The sequence below is a fragment of the Dendropsophus ebraccatus genome, chromosome 2 (genome assembly GCF_027789765.1).
Source record: "Dendropsophus ebraccatus isolate aDenEbr1 chromosome 2, aDenEbr1.pat, whole genome shotgun sequence".
Lineage (NCBI taxonomy): Eukaryota > Metazoa > Chordata > Amphibia > Anura > Hylidae > Dendropsophus > Dendropsophus ebraccatus.
The window spans coordinates 200,153,430-200,174,587 of record NC_091455.1 but is presented as its reverse complement, the minus strand read 5'-3'; the positions used below and the strand labels follow the sequence as shown (position 1 = coordinate 200,174,587).

Genomic DNA, 21,158 nt, shown 5'->3' with positions numbered 1-21,158 from the left:
TGCATTGTACACATGGGTTGTTCTTATTAGATACCATGTAATACTCCATTTGTCCTGCGGGAGTGCTGCAGGGAATTTAAACAGTTGCCTCCTCTGCTGATTATCCTGGCAGAAGAAAACCTTTTTACCTACATTGTTGTTTGATCCGGCTACTTATTCAAGCTTAGGAAAATCAGATACGAGACGAATGACTGATAATAAGGATATGTAAATGGATTTCTATACACATTCCCAGAGCTTCCCATTCATTGTAAGCTTCGTGACCATCACTGTTTGCTGGTACTTGTAGTCCTACCCCAGAGCAGCAGGTTGTTTGTCGCAGCCCTCTAAAGCCGCCCTGGTATGTATACGCCATACACCCAGATAAATGCTTCCCTGTGGATGTTTGCATTGAAGAAATCTCTACGGCGTCTTTCTAATTTTAGCTGGAATGTGGGAAAGGGGCAGCTTGCAGTCAGCTGAGCTTCTGCTCATGATTGTATGGGAAGCCACAGTATTCGGGATGCATAATAGATCATTGGTTTTGTCATCTATAAGCTGCGCCGCTGAATGCATCGGGGGAAGAGAGAAAGCTGTAGTGCAAGGGAAGGAAGGATCTGTATCCTGCAAGCCAGGCTACCTACATGTTGCAGAAGGCATGTCCATAAGCACAGGCTCTGCCATCCTCCTCCTCCTCTAGCAGCAGCAGACGAGAGCAGTCCATGCAGTGACATATGTGTGTGAGACCCTGCAGCCCTAGGAGGAAATGGGAATGAAAAATCCGCTCCACCGCCCTGCCGATTCTTTTGGTACCTTCCACAGAATTCAGTGTAGATGTATTTTTAGCTCGCTCCAGCCCGGCATCAATATGACAACATAATTCAGTCTTTTTACACCAATAAGCAGCTGTTTTTCCCCCCCTTTTTTTCTTTTTCTTTTTTTACTATGCTTTATTTCCTGCCCAGCTGCAGTTTCCAAAGGATATCACAGCTCTGGTAAGATGCACAGAAGCCATGTCTCTCTATGGAATGTTTAATTTTCATTTAATATGTCTGACATCCTTGCTAGTTAACACCGGAACTGGTTATAGAGCAGTGCTTTCATGTCTGTGCCTTGTAAATGTGGATTTGCATGTGCTGCCTTGTACCTATTTATCGCGTTTTTTTATGTTATGTATATTTTTAATATATTTTTTGTGCATCGTTGTGTGTGCTGCAGGAGGTAAAAGCCTCGCCCACCGTTGACTAGTTTCTGCTGTTTACCATTGCACACGTTAGCTTTATAACCTTCTGTGTTCACGGAAGGAGCGAGCAGGCTGGGCTCTCCTGCAGTAAGCATGTCACGGGCTGTAATCCGATACCACACCTGTACTATATAAATACCTAAGGACACCAAGTCCATTTTTTTTTTCTTCCTCTCTGCATCGGCAGGCTCTGCAGTCAGCTATTTCATGCTACGTACGGGAACCTTATAAAACCTATTTGTTGTGGCTATATGAGATGGTCCAATGCTTGCCATTCCCTGCTAACCAGTAAATCTCCCTTTTGAACGCTGGACTTGTGTTCTTTTTCTTAATTTTTTTTATTTTTTTGGGGGGGGTCATGATCGCTGAAGTGCATTTTGATACGCAAGGGAGATGGGTAAAACGGGCCAAATTTAGTTTAACTCTTTTTCGGAGAAGTCAGTCTTTAAGGCGGCACAAGGTAAGGTCTCTGTTATCGGGGTAGGAGGGGGTTGTGCCTGTTTTCTCGTAAACTTGTTCATTATTGGTTTAAATCCTTGGCTTTGTTCACATTGGCATCAAAACTGTTGTGAATCGATGGCTGTAGATGTGAACAGAGCCTAACCTAAAAAGAATGTTGTTAATTTTATTAAAACGCTAATTTTTTTGCATGTAGCTTTTATGTTATTTACACCCCTCGTTATGTTGTTGCTTTTATATAACAAATTTACATTTTCAGGTGGAACTTCTGCTTTGTAATGGAATTTTTTTCCCCCTATATTCACTATAACTTCCTAATTCTACCCTGTCTCCATTTAGGCATATTCCCAAGATGCTTACCTGAAAGGAAATGACGCCTACAGCGGCAACGCACACAATATTCCCGAACCCCCACCTATATGTTATCCTCGTGTAAAATCCTCACCTTCGGTGATGGCCCAGCCACCCGAAGTCACCTCTCCGGGCACGTCTTTGGCTAAGCAACCTGTTCGGCCGTTAAGAACGTCAGCACAACCAGACAGAAACCACAGAGTGGAAATCCAAGTGCCTCCATCACCTACAGATCTCGTGAAAACGAACACTGCGGTATGCGTCTGCAATGAAGCTGTAAGAACTGTTATCGTGCCTTCTGGGAAGGTGGTAGAGCTTTCATCAAGTAGACCAAGTAGTGCTGGCCCTTCACACCGGGTAGATCCTTGTGCACTCATAAGGACCACGTCTCCACCCTCTGTGGCTCCCCCTGTCATGTCGATGGTAACCAGACCAGTTGATGGTGGACTTAAAAGCAAACCTCCCAGCTATGGAGGACATGTTGACTCTCTTTGTAGCCCCAGAGCGATTGGCCCAGGCGATGAATCGCCATCTCCTACTAATCACTATTCTTCAGTTTCTCACCAGCACATAGACTGGAGAAATTACAAAACTTACAGAGAGTATATTGACAACAGACGTATGCAGATGTATGGTCATAGAACCATACAAGAGCGACTGGATAGCCTAAGAGCAGCATCTCAAAACACGGACTACAGCCAAGTTTCCCCCATCCACTCTTCGGTGGAGATCCGTCGCCGGAGTACATCTCACGACAGGGTTCCCCAGTCTGTCCAGATCAGACAGCGGAGCGTTTCTCAGGAAAGGCTTGAAGACCCAGTCATTGTGAAAGGTTGGAAAGAGTGGCCCCGTAGTGCTTCCCAAGACACTCTTACATCACCAGCTGTCATTCCTAGAAGCAATAGATCGGGGTCATGTGACTACCTTACAAATAAAGTTGATCACTACACCGGTGATCCTCGCGATGCAAATGGTGAAATAAAGCACAACTACAAATGGACTGGATTTACTGAACAGGATGACCGACGGGGTATATATGATCGTTCTCGGCAACATTCATTTCATATGTCCCTCAGAGGCCCAAACTTCCCAGTGGGACCTGTTGTATATAGTTCAGAACATAGGCGACGCGTTTTGGGCTCAGCACATCCTTTGCAGAAGGTTCCTGCTGACCTGAAAGGCTCACCGCTAACAAGGAATTTTCAGAGTTCCTCCTGCAGGTACTCACATTCTCGGCCCCCTGTATCTGAAAGAACCAACTTTCCACTTGCTAAATCTAATTCTGTAAAAAGTACTACTTCTTCTTCCTCCTATGGACCTAAACCATTTACTATAAATTTTGATGATGCAATCATCAAAGACCAAAAAGCAGTGAACCACATAAGCAGGAGTGGGCCACTAAACGTGCAGAAGGCTTCCCCGGCCGAGGCCTCTCATAACTTACATCTGGATGCCGTCATCAAATCTCCCATTGCTGCTTCTTCACCGATTCCCACCAGGCCTGTGAAACAGGTGACAAATAGCTCAGCTACCTCGGATATCATGGACCTTCAAAACGGGCAAAGCCCTGCGACAAAAGTCCATCCAGAATTTAATTCTGTCGATCCTGTGGTCTTAAGGGATAAATCTCCGTCTGGCAGCCAGACTCCTCAGCCCATACGGCAGCAGTCCTACATTTTTGCTGTCAATGAGCAGGAACCCGTGGCCGACACAACCTGCTGGCTACCCAACGATGCCCGGAGGGAAGTGAAGATAAAAAGTATAGAACAGAAGAAGGCATCTGGTTCCAGCTCACCAGGAGATTCGCTAGCATCTATACCCTTCATAGGTAAGTCCGCGTTGTTTATTGTATCTGAAGTTTTATGTTTTGTATTTTTTAGGTGTTTTTGTGAAAGTTTTTGTCACATCCATATTATAAAAAAAAATGATTGTGCTATTCCTGTAGCTCAGGACCCATTGCACCCACCCATTTGTAAATGTTGTAATGGTTGTCATTCACTTGTGTGTGTGAACTCATTCATACTCCTCCATCGAGGATTGTATAGATAAGCAGCTATATACTTTGAGATGTAATATATCTTTGGTCTTAGACACAGATAAAGCCTATGGGGTTTGTGGCTAGATGTATACAAGAAACTCATACGGTAGGATGTTGCGTCAGCAGCTTCATTTATATGCCCATTTTTTCTTTTTTTCTAGTCGCTTATCTGCTATTTGCTTACAACATACATTACTATATGACTAATGTTTTATTACTGCGCAGGGGTCATAAATTTACTCATTGCCACTTAAAGGGCACCGGCTCTAGAATGCAAATATGAATTATATACACAGTAACACGGTGATATAGATATGTCTTCACTGTTCATTGTCACTTCTCCTCTCTGGATAATTCCTTTGACGATAAGCTGATTAGAAAGTATCCTATTGCCAGTGTGGGAAAACCTGGCAGTTAGCGTTCAATTTTCCTATAGCGCCACCACAGGAGGAATGAAGCATTACACTGTTTATTTAAATAATGGGTTGTCTTTTCTAATACAGGAAAGGTCCTCCTTAGTGAGAGTCCCTCTTTGTAATCTTTCTCTATTGTAACCAAGAGATGAGGGTCTTTAAAGGGAAGAGAAATCTTTTTTTATAGGTGGTTTTTAGTACCTTAAAATTAAGTCATACTCGCCTGTCTATTCCCCCGAGGCTGCTCACTACTTCCTGGGACCTTCTTACATGCAGATGATTGGCCAGCCAAACACTAGCTGACCTGGGTCACTCTTGGGGCCTTTGGGGATCTGAGCAATGTAGAAGCAGTACTGGTGGGGAATAGGGCAGATGAGTATGGCTTATTCTAGTTTTAAGGCACCCCTTATAGAAAAATCCAGCGGGGCAACAAATATTCAGTTTGGGGTGAACATAATTAAACACCGCATATTTCCCCATCAACATGGACCATGGAGAGAGGGACACCGCCCCCAGGGACAGGAAACCTGGAGTGTAAAAATATTAGGCCCTCCTCTCAACCTCAGTGGTTTCCTGTCCCTGACTGGAGACTTGGAGTACAGGGGCTCCCTGAGTCTCTGCATCGGTCTACAGGCCGGGGCTTCCCTCCTGCTGGTGCCGCCCTAGTTGGGGTCAGTGTGGGAGAAGTCCGAAAGCAGGTGCCTCCTGAAGTCCAATTCACCAGTTTCCCCCCAGTGCGAAGGGTCGATATTTACCGATCCCCATGCCTGCTCTGCTTCGCGTCCCACTCCAGGGGCTCCCGTTGTCACACTCCAGCTCTCCCCTCTTTCACATCATGACCCGGTTGATGGATGCCCCGTTCAGCCAGCGAATTACTGGGGCGGGACACCACTGCAGTCACTGATTGGCTAATGGGGCATCAATCAGCCAGGTCAGGCATTTCCCCTGAGTCATGACTTCATCAGAACGGGAGGGGAGGGATGCCTTCCATGTGGGATTTGTAGTTTTGCGATAGCTGCTAGTCACATATGAAGGGTGAGGATGGTTCTCTGTATTCTTCTTGATCTGTATTTGGGCCTCTGTTTTAGGAGAGCAGTAGAGCCCACTGGACCAGATAACCAGTTAAAACCTCCTTGGGGCACGTAGCTGGGTTGATCACCTTGGGCTGTAGACCGCCTTCTACCTTGGGCCCATACAGGTTCAGAATAGTGTGAACAACAAGATCCATGCTTGACCCAATACCTGTGCATATATATGTTTACACAGGGCATGTTTATGGTTCATAATCTGCATTACAGTGGTGGCTATTCTCACTCCGGATACCCTAACTTAAATAGAGGTGGGAACCACAAAAGTGAGTCTTCGATTTTAACAAAAATCTGTAAGGCAAGACTTGTGTTGTGGCGTTGCCATGAAAGGGTACCAGTCTTTCAGCTGTGTTGCAGGTATCCCATTACATTGTATTCCTTTAAGTTCCTGAAGGTTCCATGTTACCATGCAGCTCTTTAGCCCACACTGTGCATTATTTACGTGTGTTTTAAGAGTCGTGAGCACTGCTTTATTGCACTGATGAGGATGTCAGCCTCGATTGTTCAACCTACACATTCCCATTTAACCCATATGTCATGTTTCAGATAAGTGCTCAGTGTTCTGGGGGTAAATTATTACATGCAGTAAATAATTGAACATTATCCATGAATTTGCCATTTAACTCTTTATGGCTGCAAAAAAAAAATTTCACACCCAGCTCTGCTTCAAATACAAAGGCACCATCCATTGTTGCCATTATGACCCCAAGAGCAGGTTTTGGGGACTGCAAGTACACAGGTTGCACATTGCGTATGCTGTGGTTTCCACCTTATTAATTTCCCTGCAGCACCTCCACAGGAGAATTAAGGCATTACACCATTATTACTCTAAGGCCAGTGATTGACTGCATCGCCTCCTGCTGAGTGGTAGGGCGAGTTGTTTTCCTTTATTGTATTTGCCGCCATTGACTTATAAGGGCCAAATCACACTGAGCTAAATCGGGGGAATTCCGGCAGAAATCCCGCCTGCCTCAGTGTCAGTGTCTGTCTCTATGGGAGGGCTCGTGCACCTCCCGCCGCTCTCTACTCAAATAACTGACGTGTCGATTCTTTGAGCAGAGGCGCGCGATCCCTCCCATAGAGACACTGTCTAACACTGAGACAGGCGGAGAGCTCTGCCGTGGAATTCCGCCGATTTTACTTAGTGTGAACGGGCCCTATAAAGGGGCTATAAAATTCCTTTTCTTACGCCTTACTATGGACTCAAAAATTCAATCAAATTATTATACTTGGCTTAAATTGGCCTAAATCTGTTTAGACTAGGCATTGGGTGTCTGTAAGTGGCTTAAGCCTTTAGGACTGGTTTGCATCTGCCACCTGTACATCGAGAACAGGTCAGGTTTTCAGATCAAAGCCTTCCCATGTAGGAGACACACGTGTGCGGCCGATCACATGGGCACGGCGCACATCTGTTACCATTTCTGCTTAAATTTTTCCATATTGCACCACTTGACGTGCCGCAACAGGCCAGTAAGGTTACACAAAGATAAAATGTTGCGTAAAGAAAGGGGTTTGGCTTTGTTTTAGAGGGAAATATTTTATACGGGTGACAGGCAGGGATGTGGGCCAGGTCTGCTCCGCAGAAGATCAGCACTCAGCACTCCGGTGTCTTGGCTGCCAGCCATACGAGATAAAGGTGAATTCACTCTTACTGCTGGGATGCGGCTCTAGTGCAAACAGTAAGGTTCATTACGGGATGACGGGTGAACGCTGTCAGCGGGTTAACCCCTTCACCTCCCACTTATGGAGCACTCCAATGTATACTTCCAATAAGTACTGCAAATACATACATTTGTTATTGGAAACCATTAACAAGTGGTCTAGTGGCCAACAAATCATCTTATTATGGCTTTTATTCTAGATTTAGGCCTTGTATGCTTCAGTTCAGATTTTTAGGAAGTAACTAGTATGCGGTTTTGGTAACATTAACATAATATACCTTATGATGCATGGTAATTTGTGTTTTAGCTAATGGTCCTGGCTGCAGAGTATTCAGTGATCTTTCCAGCAATTGATAGCCTTGTGCTGTGTGTCTACTGTAGACTGGAATGGAGAGTGCTCAGGCGTATGACACCTCATTTCTTCTGAGAATGGGGGCCATGGTCGAAAGACTGGAAGTCCCAATGGATAGATCATTGTCCTGACTTTTATTGTACTTGAACCCACAGTTCATTCTCATCAGGACACTATTATATAGTAAGTACTAAATTGGTACAGGTTAGACTTGGGGTTATAAGGTAAATTTGTCCACGAATATGGTTGGGTTGGATCTTTTGGGTCTTCCAGGTCTCGACCAGTTGTGGATCACGCTGTAGCCTCTAGAGATAAGCTCAACTTGAGCATGCTTAAGTCCCATTGTTCGGCATTCGAGTGTCAGTGGCTGAAGAGGTTGGAAGCCATAGACTGTATCCATGTTTTTCAGGACTCCCTAGGGCTGCATCCAACTTCTCCAGCCACAGGTATTCAAATTCCAAATGATCCGACTCCAATGTGCTTGAGTTGCACTCCTCTCTACAGTACATGCTGTGCCACTTGTTGATTGTTGGTCATGTGATTCCTGTTGCAGGCAAAATTGCTGGACATGCATATTAGGTTAATGCCAACCAAAACTGGACGTTATCTGGTGTGTTTTATGGGGCTTCCTGACTCTCTCCTGATGAGATAAGACATATTGGCTTTTTATGGAAATATAAACCGTTGTCCGGAAGTGGAAATCCATTTTGGATCCACAGCAAAATCTGGATTAATTGTAGCTTCTTACTCTGGTTAATAGCGAGGCCCTAATCTGAGTAGTAGTGCCATCTATGTCATCCATGTGTCCCAATAGGGAGTATGGTAATGGATTATCTGTATGGGTATGAAGTGACTCCAGCTTATTGGATGGTGGAACCAATAATTCTGGCCAGAGTCCTGCACCCAAAGGTGGATAGATGTTCCCTTAATAGCCTCGATTTGTGGTCATCCACCATTGTTTAGTTATCTATGTATTTAAAGGTCCTTTTTGCGTTGGTCGATTATTCGCATTGAATATTCCCTGAAACACTCATTCTGCCAGTATTAAAGTAAAAGCGATTGGCTGATGAGAGAGAAAACGCCTGCTCATCGGCTGATCTCCTTTTGTTCAGAGCAAATATATTGCTATTGGCAGCTTGATTAATCGATTGTTGTATAAAGGCACTGCAAACTCGCCAATGGCCAAAGATCGGCATTTATAACAGGACCTAACCTCAGTTCCTACTAAAAATACGTAAGGATACCAAAGGAGACAAAGAGGAAAAACAGGTTTTTATTGTGACCCAAAATAACGATTGGAAAAATTTGCATCTTGTCAAGACTTTTTTGTTTTTTTTTTTCCCCCTGAATTCTTGAGTTCCTGAAACTTTTATTTACATTTGTAAAATGTCACAACCTGTTACGTTTCGCAATATGGAAGTTTTTATTTTTGATCAGACGGGAGAAACATCTCAGCCCGAGCTTCTCACGACCTAAAGTGCTCCGTCTCGTTCCTAGATGTGACTCTCGTGAACATCTGCAGTCTACTGTAAGACACTGGCTCATCCCTTGGCCACAAGAAACGCTTGAATGACATTCTCTACGAGGCCTTGGTGACAGATGTCTACAGATGTACAGTCCCTTAAAAACCCAATTTTTTCCCCCCTTACATCTGCAAGACATAAAAGAGCATTCCTCGCTGAATTATAGAAGGATAAATCGCCGACCGAATCAACTTCTGTCTAGAGGCCAAACATTGTCTTCAGGGTTTTAGTTATGTGGTGCTAAGGAAGCTGGGTGACACCCAATATAGCTACCATTAAGCAAACAAAGTTCAGTTTGGCACTCCGGAATCCGCGGTGGTGCACGTAGATAGGAACAAGTCCCACTTCAATATAGATAAACTTCTCGGCACTCACCAATCTGCTGTATTTGTAGTGTTTATTGCGTCTTCAAGGATGAAAACAAAATGGTACAGGATGCGTTTCGGCGTATGCCTAACCAGGCAGTTGATAAAGGCATACGCCCAAACGCGTCCTGTACCATTTTGTTTTCATCCTTGAAGATGCAATAAACATTACAAATACAGCAGATTGGTGAGTGCCAAGAAGTTTATTTATATAGCTACCATTAGGTTGGGGCAACACATTGTTTCAGGCTGCAACATGTGTCACCCCTAAGGGAAGCAAATGGGATGAAGTTGTGACCCTTAAGTGGCCACAATTCATTTGATGCATTCCTTATGACTGTCGGATGATGTGTGTGTCCCCATTTACCTTAGGTGTGACACATCTCGATCTACACAGTTCGACATGGCATATTTTGGTTGTGGGTAAAGTAGTCTTATAGCCACCACTGGGGGGCTCTCCACTCTGCTTTCCTAGGCTCCTAAGTGTTTGTAACATAGGTAAGCTCTTCTATGGCTGCCTATATAAACAACTAGGGCAGAATTTTCATGTGGAAGGCTGAGAAGCAGGACTGAAGATAACCATAGTAGTGGTAATGGTGACCATATTGGCTCTTCACCCAGGTGGCCGACTGGTCTATGTATTCAAGACTTCAAATGCTTTGGAGATTTGCACATTCAGTCTCATTTCGCAGCAAGAATAGCAGCATAACATAGTGTTATATTACCTGTTCGAAGGATGGGCACTTCAACCCAGTATGGACTCAAGTGCTTCTCGTGTCCATCATTTAACTCTGTGTTTAGGGTAATTTCAATTCTTATTTAATGGATAGAAGTGCCCATACATTACAGATAAACTTTGCATTGATCCATAATGGGACTGCCATATTGGTACATGGGACCCCTACTTACGAATCCTTTAAAAAATATTGAGCTCTATATCACAAGCATTGCTTCTAGATAAGCGGATGTCTTTATGTATGGGACAGGGACTATACCTGTAAGCCCTGATTTTAGATCCCATGATATTGCCCTCGGGAGAGGGTTGGCAGCCGACAGGTAAATTTGAGGTCTGGTCCTCTGACTACAGCACCACTAGCATTACCCTGCAGAGAGAGAACGGCATGTAATACCGGGTCACGGTGCATTGTATCCAGAAGACTCGCTTAACTTCTCAACTTTCATTTCGCATTGTTGCTCGTACACACCATAAAACTAGGACTCTTTTAAGCGATTTTTTTTAGTCTCCCATTAGAATAAACATTACGCCTCCCTTCTCCGCCTAAGCGCGGAGATGTTTACTTTGTAGAGACAGTGCAATTTCCATTGTGTTTGTTTTAGGAGACGGTCATGTAGAAAGTACAATTATTATAGAGTGAACTTATTTAGTGCTTCATGGTGTAGAAGTACCTGTCGGGGGAGGATGTGTATATAATCTCACTGTGATGGCCGCCAATTGGTCCAGTGCATTCACGCATTGCTAAAGGACATATGTTCCTTTTATTGAGGGTAAGAGAATATCTGTGGCTCTAGTTGGCTCTGATCATAGAGACTGAATTCATGGATGACCATTATTTATGTGGGTTTGCCATTCTGCATTGTTTTCTTTCAAATATAGTGATATCTCAGCAGCCATATCCCACCACAGTGCACTTGCATAGGTGGAGACCCTTAGTTCAAGATGGAAACTGTCCAAACTGGAAATGGACATATGGTCAGTACAGTAGCGTGAAGATTTAAACTGTTTTGGAACTCCCGGCATCATCATATGATGCCGAGAGTTCCACATTTTAGAAGTAATGAGGGAACGTGTGAATGCCTATTAGGACTCCCTATAGGAGACACATATGTCTCTTCATAGGAGACTTCATATGTTTACCAGCCAGGTGCATATTTGTCATCCATTCCTGTAGATTGTGCCTGATATACCTAATCCAGAGAGCTCAATCAGACAGAGCAGACCTCATCGCCAGCACTGTGTGACAAGGTTCATCGCCGTCCACGCCTTGTTTATGTCTGCGGCACATTGAGTCACTTTCCTGCAGGCAGGCCTGAACGTCACCGGAGACAGACGCGATAGCACCGCACGGTTAATCATATCCCTATTTTTGTGCACATTTATGATGCTTTAAAAAATGTGATTGACGGAAAGAAAGAACTTGTGTGCTTCTCCTACGTTGTCACGGATGACTGGATGTTATTGGCCATTTCCACCTTTCATAAAAAATGTTAACACTACATTCCTAAACCTGCAACACCTCAGGTGTGAGAACTCCTTAAACAGGCTGCCATTTGGGGAATATGACACAATTTTGGTAAATTTGGTGTCTCGGGAGTGCAAGGACTGCAAAATATAGACACAAGCATAGTCAGAATTAACATAGTCTCTTGTCCTGCCTGTAAATTGTGGGACATCCGCTGCTCCCCTACCGATCCCAATGTTTTACCTTCCTCCAAGATGAACGTTCAGTGCAGGACCGGCCACCTCAGCCAGTCACTGGCCACAGCAGCATCCTGCTTTGGTGGCTTTGGCCTACTGTATAAAGGAAAGCAGCAAAGGGCTTCAGCACTACACCAGCTATCACAATCGGTGGAATTCCCAGTCATAGGACCCTCACTGATCATAGTGATGGCATATCGCAGGAATATGCTGTCTCTTTAAGATGGGATTGCCTCTTTTAAGGAATGCAAATTTGGGAAATTTCTGGGCACTAGAAGCTTCTTTTCTTAATTTGTCCAAGCCAGTGTTCAAGTGGTGCTACTCCTATCAGTTTCTGAGTTACAATTCAAAGTTGTAGTCTTGTGAACAATTGAGAGCCACAAGTTGGAGACCATGTACTTAGATAAACCTTTCCTATATGTTTTTGACATTTTCCCCCAAAAGTATAGACCTGTTGGTGGGGCTTCTATGTCTATATCTAACACGTCTAGAAGTTACATGTTGTCATTGAAAACCAATTGACCATCCAAGCAATGCAGAATATGTCATTATAATCTCTAGGTGACCCCATTTACTGCACCCGCTATCTATCCAGTAAGGCATTTCCAAGATTGCTTTACCATATTACCCCTTCAACAGGTCATATTACTAGTGAACATTAACATGGTTCTGTAGTCTAGTAGACAGCATTGCGAAATCGTGTTAGGGGCTAGTAGAAGTAGTCCCAACCAAAAAAAAAATTGCAAAAATAAGAATTGGTGAATTTGTGGAATACTTAAAGCGGTTGCCCATTGTTTTTCCAGAAACATTGCCACTATTTTCTGTAGGCCATGTGTGGTATTGCAACTCCGTTCGGTTGAATAGGGCTAAGCACAATGCCAGAGCCAGGCCAAGCCAGTAAATGGTGCAGTTTGTGGTGTAAATAAAATGAATAACTTCCTGCCAAGAACCTTCACCATCTACATGATAAATGTTGCGTTTGTACTTCCTGATAAAGTGCAACGTGACCAGTCAAACAGGTTCCTAGCCTCCTGATTCACCAGCTTATGCAACAGTGCGGTTTCCATTCAAAGATATATGGATGGAAACTTTTTAAAAATCTGTGAATTAAATTCTTTTCTTGAGTCCGCTTCTTGTACCAAGTTGTGCTGCAGTCCGCAGTGCCGGCCTTGTGTAGTGCACCATTATATCGCCGCTTTAAACAGAGCAACTTGTGATCTGCTGGGGGGAAAAAAGCACAATGCATCTCTAGCAGAGACCAGAACAAAAGTGTGCTTGTTAATATTCCCGAGACTGGACGTGAAGCCTTGCACATCGGGATGAAATCACCTCGGATGCGCTGGGAAGCTTGCATTGAGCTCTTAGTTCTTTATTACCTCTTTTTGGACTTTTATGTCGGTGCACTAATGTAGTTTGTTACATGTGGCGGCTCTACCTACGGCTCCACTGGGGTATGGGTCGAAGAATAAGTCGTTGATGGCACCATGGCACTTTTGGCTGTCGAAACCGGCGTCTGCTGGACATGCTTGGACTGCCAGGACTTCTATGAAGTATTAATAGAAGATGGCTTTGGTATGTTACCCTTTGAGCACTTGTTTTTAGACCTTTGCTTTTATAGTTTTATTGTAGGAATAATCCACTAACGTCAAAGGTGTTCTTAGGTCAAAGGGTTAGTACAAGTGTATGTGATTATACAAAGGCATTGCCCTTGCTTTAGGATCTCATGCCAAGTTTTTAATGCTCTTGGGGCATTGTTGCTTAGAAAGCTCTTACTAATAGTGTTGTTGTGTCTATAGTAGCACTACAATGAGTCCCCACCAACAGGACCTAGAGCTGTCTAGTTAGACAATACCTTTTGAGTTGGTTTAGGGGAATAGGGATACCTCATTATCAGCTAGACAACAACTGTTATAGAAATAAGATGTCAATTTGGAGCATCTTGCTTATTCAGAGAATGAGAACCACCCCAATAACTCCACAGGGTAGGTGGGGGCAAACTACCATCCCTCCATCCATGTTATCATCAGGGTACTTTTGTAACACAAACATTTCCTTATTGGTTGAGCTCTGTTAAGTCTTTTGACTAGCCAATAAAGTAGCTTGGAATTGAGATGTATGTAGTCAGTTGTTCAGACGTTTCCCAGTATAACACTTGACATAGTCTTGTCTTGTAGATATGTGTTTCAGCCATCTTTACATTATAGAAATAATTTCGTTTAGCCCACAAATCGAATTCATATAGAAAATCGAAAAACAATATTGCGTGATACTTTCATCAAAAAAAGAAGAAAAAAAAGCTACCTTCTGTGTTGCACTTAACATCACTGTTAATCTGTGCTATTTTAGGTGTATTATTGGGCGTTATTTTTTGTATCTATTTTTTAAATACTTTTAATCCCAAAACCTTCATGCTTTATATGTCTGTCATTTGCTCCACATCACCATCAGTCCAGTCTCTTTCTGTCATCTGGCAGCATAAAGTGACTGAGCATGTGCGTCCACTAGGACTCTGCTCAATAAGTGGACATACACATTCATATACATACCCGGTGGCGATCACTTTTTAATATTTTTTCTATGGATAATATTTTTAGTACATATAATATATTTTATGTACAGAAATCCTATTTACATGTCACTGTTATCTCCCATCTCTGTCAGTCATTGTTATCTAGTGTAACATAAACATTGCAGAGACTTTAAGACCCTATTACCTGGAACGAATATTGTCTATTACGGCTGATAATCGTCCCGTGTATTAGAAGGTAACTATCAGCCTACATGAACGATGTTGGCTGATCGCTGCTGTCGTTTGTCTTTGAACATGTTAAGGGGCAAATGACTTACATAGCAGCGATCTGCTGCCATCCCTCTGTAGAATAGGAGCAGCAGACCGCAGCTATCCTCTATGGGCTGCCCGGACAATCTAGTGATCACCTGGGCAGCCTCCATGTGGCCCCCCCTGCACGTACCTGCCATTGCCATTACACGTGGTGGCAGCGAGCGTCTGTGAGCACTCGTTTGCTCCTCCAGTCACCCCATGTAATAGGGACTTAAAGTGAAAGCCCCTTTAAGCACTCTTCATAATTGTCACTTTTGGTTGTCACCCGGCATCTGTTCTTTAATTTGGATGATAAATAGAATAGAAAAGTTCATATGGAATTACGTATTTAAGATTTTTTTTTTTTTGGGATGGGTTGGGAATGTTTCTTTAAATCTGTGTTCTCCAACATGTTGCTTTGTGGCTGTTGCAAAACTACCAATTCCCATTGTTTCCTGACAGCCAAAGGCATGATGAGATTTGTAGTTTTGCAACAGCCACAAAGCAACTTGTTGAGGGATAGGTTAAATTGGACATGGTGGTGTTTTGTTTTTTTGTTTTTTTTGTTCAGCAGCAGCAAATTGACTTTGACACTTGCATATGCTTTGTTTTATTTACACCTTATTTTACTATTTAATTTTTTTGCTGCTTTAATTCTCATTTTATAGTATTTATTTCCATTTTATGAAATTTCACGTTTGAGGAGAAAATTGTGTGGAAAAAAAAAAAAGTTTTGATGTTAAAAAAAAATAAAACAAAAGCCTTGATATGTTAATAGTAATTCTTTGGAATGTTTTCTTTCCTCCCCTTGCAGATGAGCCGACCAGTCCCAGTATAGACCACGAGATAGCGAACATTCCAGCCTCTGCTGTGATCTCCACATCTGTGCTGCAGCAGCCGCCTCCGACCATCACTACTGTTCCCCCCAGCCCCACCTCTTCTGCACCTTCATTACGCCGGCTCCACTCCCACGATCATGGTAATCCTACACTGTCTTTTATCAATGATCTTGAATGACATTATTATTGCAATTATTATGCTTTATTCTGTATGTACATCGGTGTATTACACCGTGAATGAGAACATATGTTTAGTAGCAATACCACAAAGACACTTGAATGCATCATCGCCACCTAGTGGTAAGAATTAAAGCAAAAAATACTGTAACTCCTTATCAAATCTTGTAAGATTGATTTCACATTGATAATGTGACCATAAGGGTGCGTTCACACTGCGAGTTTCTTTAATGTGAACGCGCCCCAACAGTCTAAAAGAGTCAAGTCCATTATCAGCTTACAAGTCAGTATTTAAAGGGGTTATCCAGGTTTGGAAAAACAGCGCCTCTCCTGTCCCCAGTTTCGGTGTGTGTGTTTTGAAGCTCACTTCTATTGAAATAAATGGAGCTGAATTGTAATACCACACACAACCTGAGGACAGGGGTGGTGCTGTTTTTGCAAGAAAGTTGCTTTGCTGGATATCCCTTTAAAATTAATCTGGCAGCTGCAATTGAACCTGCTGATGCTGTTATATAGCTGATAAGACAAGGAGACACTTGGTATAGTTCATATATCTGTCTGTGTCTCCAGAATTTAGAAATGTACTTTTTATTATCTGGTCTAAAAAGAGGCATTCCTAAGCTCCTGAGGTGTATAAGGCTAATAATGCCTTCTCGCTCCCCCTTCCATTCCTGTCTCTGCTTGGAAGCTGAGCCCGGTTTCCAGGTCTTGAGGTGTGGAAACAGGGCTCGGCTTCCAGCTGTCAATCAAGCAGGGTTATGGCTGGAAGGGGGATCAAGGAGATGTTACAGCATCTTCATTCCCATCAGATCTCATGGTAGTATGGTGTATGGTAGGTGATGTAGTACAATGCAATATAACCAGGAATGATTCGGACATCAGCATGTGACCTATGTGTTGATGCTTATGTTTAGCCTGGGTCCTGTATGTAATCGTATCCTGGTCCTTGCAGTTGTTCTGCTTGCTGTATATTTGTAGATTGTGCCGCGTGCTTTGGGTCCATCCATCTCTCATCTGACATTTGTGGTTATTTATGACCAGTAATGTTTGCGCCTCCCAGTATATGATGACTCTGTGACATTATCTGGAAGGGTGCAGCACAGCCTAGTCGTAAACCATATTAGATCATGGATCTGTGTAGAGGGCTAAACCTATGATTTAAAGGGATTTTTTTATGCTTATTGAAGGAAACACAGTAGGCTGTGCTACATCTCTACATTACTTATATGTGACATTGCTGCAGACTATAACCTTACCATACTGATTTCATTACAGAGCCGAGCAGGCCCAATGCTCTGGAAGTCCATTCCGCTTCAAAGACCGAAAGGTCTAAATCCTGCGATGAGGGACTGGATGACTACAAGGAGGAAGGGAAGGCGTAAGTTACAGTGAACCAACCCCTGCTCATTCCTGATCACCCATTCCTTCCTGTAACGCATTGTCTTATAATCTTTCTTTCCTCTTTTCAGCAAAGCTCTGAGTCACGTCTCCAGCCTGAAAGGCATAAAGGTTAGCATCTAAATTCCTTGTTCTACACAAATGACATACATATTTGACGGCTCCCATCACCGCGTGTAGCTGTGTTCTGCGCTCACAGACATCTTAATAGAAGACTATGAGGATGTCTGGGAGCGTCTATAGATGGTTAATGGGAAGTGTTACATCATGCGGTGTGTAAAAAAAAAAAAAAAAAAAAATCATTGTTCTCTGGAAGGTGACTGATCCCGTAAAGATAGCGAGGAGCGTTGACACCTAAATCTCTTTGTAATAATTCCGAGGAACTGGCGGTATCTGTACGGAATTTCAATAGTACCGAAACTTGTGCCATGTAAATGATGTTGGTTTATACGTGCGGTGATATATAGTCGCTACTTCAGACTGACATTTATGTCCTTTCTAATGTGAGTTATGGAGCTGCAGGCCCTACCGCCATAGGCATAGTATGTAATCGAGAAGCCGTATATTATGTATACAGGCATGTTACAATTAATCTGATTGCTCCAATAAATCATCCCAGATGTGCTGACTCCACACACTGTCCCATAGGAAAGAGCTGAGCTGTACTGCATGATGGAAGCTATTGATTTTCTGGGGATATAACCAGCAGGCCACATCCTATAGCCGCATAAAGACCTGTGTATTACACTGGGTATAAGGTTGGGTTCCCATATAGTAGTAGTAGAGTCCAATGCTGCCTGCGTTTCAGTGTGAATTGACATTGATTATCCATGTGGTTATTGGCATTAATGATATACATCTTACCTGCAAAAGCTGCAAAACAAGTATTCACATTGCAACACTGTGTTAGACCGCTTGTGGTGTGATCATCTTTTACATAAACTCTGTCAGTAGGTTTATGGTGTCCTATCTCAGGGTGGCATAAACTAGTGACAGAGAAGCTGAACAGAATGATGTATCACTCTTATTGTTCTGTGCAGCTGATCCAGAGATCTCCTCCTGAATAACCTGGACAATAATTAGTCCTCTCCATTACACGTGTAGTCCAGTAGTCCTGTATATTCATGAGCACCAGCACACTCCGCCCACCAGCTTACTAAACATTTCTTTCAGGTCCCACAAAGCTTACAGTCTTCCGAGGACTCGGAGTCCAGAAAAGATTCTTCCTCAGATGTCTTCATTGACTCCAACAAGGAAGGTTACCTATACTTCCGGCAGCTGATCACTGATAAAGGAAAGGTAGGCAGCGGATACATTGGTAGGGTTCCATTCACATTATTATCAGAGTGTCCTTTTGGCCTTAGTTGAAGGGGTTATCCTTGATTAGAAAAATTTAGTCACTCAACACCCCCCCCCCCCCCCCAAAGAACAGCGCCACCTCTGTCCCCCGCTTGTGTGTGGTATTACAACTTGACTCCATTTAATCCACTGGGACTAGTCTGCAATACCGCATAGGACAAGAATGGCCTATCTAGTCTCTTTCTCTCATCTATCTCACATCTATCTATTTCTCCATGCTTCCTATTAGGGCTTGGCGATATGGGCAAAAAATAAAATCTTTTTTTTTTTTTTTTTTTTTTTTTCCCCCCTTGATTTTAAATCTTTTATTTATTTATTGCTAATTATGATGTGGTAGTAGAGGCATAGTGGATAAGGGGTGTAGTAACAGTAGAAGCATAGAAGATGAGGGGTGTAGTAGTAGATAAGGGTAGTAGCAGTTAGTGATGTCACGATACCAGAATTTTGAGTTCGATACCGATACTAACTTTTTTATTTCGATACTCAATACCAGTTCGATACTTAGTAAAGTATAAAAGAAAAAAAAAAAAAAATGGTAGAAATATAATACCCCTGCACTATTACAGTGATACCAATTTTTGGCCTATTTTTATTTTATTGTGTTAAAAATAAAGTTAGTGATATCTGTCTAAGACAGCTCTGCTGCATCCGATATCACTAAGACAGCTCTGCTGCATCAGCTATCACTAAGACAGCTCTGCTGCATCAGCTATCACTAAGACAGCTCTGCTGCATCAGCTATCACTAAGACAGCTCTGCTGCATCAGCTATCACTAAGACAGCTCTGCTGCATCAGCTATCACTAAGACAGCTCTGCTGCATCAGCTATCACTAAGACAGCTCTGCTGCATCAGCTATCACTAAGACAGCTCTGCTGCATCAGCTATCACTAAGACAGCTCTGCTGCATCAGCTATCACTAAGACAGCTCTGCTGCATCAGCTATCACTAAGACAGCTCTGCTGCATCAGCTATCACTAAGACAGCTCTGCTACATCAGCTATCACTAAGACAGCTCTGCTACATCCGATATCACTAAGACAGCTCTGCTACATCCGATATCACTAAGACAGCTCTGCTACATCAGCTATCACTAAGACAGCTCTGCTACATCAGCTATCACTAAGACAGCTCTGCTACATCAGCTATCACTAAGACAGCTCTGCTACATCAGCTATCACTAAGACAGCTCTGCTGCATCAGCTATCACTAAGACAGCTCTGCTACATCAGCTATCACTAAGACAGCTCTGCTACATCAGCTATCACTAAGACAGCTCTGCTACATCAGCTATCACTAAGACAGCTCTGCTACATCAGCTATCACTAAGACAGCTCTGCTGCATCAGCTATCACTAAGACAGCTCTGCTACATCAGCTATCACTAAGACAGCTCTCCTGCACCACCCACCACTAAGACAGCTCTGCTGCATCCGCTATCACTAAGACAGCTCTGCTACATCCGATATCACTAAGACAGCTCTGCTACATCCGATATCACTAAGACAGCTCTGCTACATCCGATATCACTAAGACAGCTCTGCTACATCCGATATCACTAAGACAGCTCTGCTACATCAGCTATCACTAAGACAGCTCTGCTGCATCAGCTATCACTAAGACAGCTCTGCTACATCAGCTATCACTAAGACAGCTCTGCTACATCAGCTATCACTAAGACAGCTCTCCTGCACCACCCACCACTAAGACAGCTCTGCTGCACCAGTTACCAAGATTGCGGAGGAAGAGAAGAGGAGGTTACACAGGATCCCACACACTACAGCCGATCTTATCTGCTCCTCTCAGCCCCGGCCACCTCCCCCACCTGCCAGCCGGCTGGATCCTCACATGTGCTGCACTTCCCCCGGCCTCCTCTCCCGGATCTCACAGACCCCCGCTCTCCCTCTTCATCCTCCCCACCTCCAGCCTTCTCCGTCCTCCTCTCTCCGTGACCTCCCGCTCTCTTCTGTGCAGCTCCGGCTCCTCTCCCGGACATCCCGCTCTCCCTCCAGCCTTCTCCTCCGTCCTCTCTCCCGGACATCCCGCTCTCCCTCCAGCCTTCTCCTCCGTCCTCTCTCCCGGACATCCCGCTCTCCCTCCAGCCTTCTCCTCCGTCCTCCTCTCCAGCCGCTCTCCGTGCAGCTCCGGCTCCTCCGCATAAATCATCTCTCTGATAACAGAGTCTGGCGGAGCCGGACTCTGTTATCAGAGAGACACCAGCAGCGGGGGGTCTGTTACACACAGTAGCCGACCCCCGCTGTATATGGAGCGGGCTCAGGAGGGGTCAGATGCCGCTGTCAGTGTGACAGCGGCATCTATACACTTAAATAGCCGGCACTAGCAATAGCTAAGTGCCGGCTATTTGAAATTGGCGCCAATGGGAGCGGAGGGAGGGAAAGAAGAGGAGGAGACTGCAGGGGGCAGGGGGAGGCACATAGAGAACACGGCCGGCGCTCAGCTAGCCGCCCACCGTGTTCTCTGCTTAACTTAAAGTTTCGATACCAGGAAATCCTGGTATCGAACGGTTTTTTTGCCCGAAATATCGATAGTAGTATCGATATTTCGGTGCATCGTGCATCCCTAGTAGCAGTTTTGGGAGAAGAGCAGTATTGGGGTAGTAGTAGAGCAGTATTAGGAGCAGTATTGGGGTTAGTAAA

At 43.9% G+C, this 21,158-nt stretch overlaps 1 protein-coding gene across 3 annotated transcripts in view; it reads left to right on the top strand.

Annotated features, from left to right (window-relative positions):
- ARHGAP21 (Rho GTPase activating protein 21) overlaps window positions 1-21,158 on the top strand; it is a 117,977-nt gene that overhangs the window by 80,470 nt on the left and 16,349 nt on the right. Inside the window, exons 7-12 of one of the 3 annotated variants that reach the window (XM_069959085.1) lie at window positions 945-974; window positions 2,021-3,860; window positions 15,545-15,709; window positions 17,022-17,124; window positions 17,216-17,255; window positions 18,318-18,443. In XM_069959085.1, coding sequence (XP_069815186.1) covers window positions 945-974; window positions 2,021-3,860; window positions 15,545-15,709; window positions 17,022-17,124; window positions 17,216-17,255; window positions 18,318-18,443 — 2,304 coding nt within the window. Of the gene's footprint in view, window positions 1-944; window positions 975-1,344; window positions 1,683-2,020; window positions 3,861-15,544; window positions 15,710-17,021; window positions 17,125-17,215; window positions 17,256-18,317; window positions 18,444-21,158 lie in introns of those variants that run through there. The other 2 variants (XM_069959084.1, XM_069959083.1) reach the window with 2 other exon arrangements.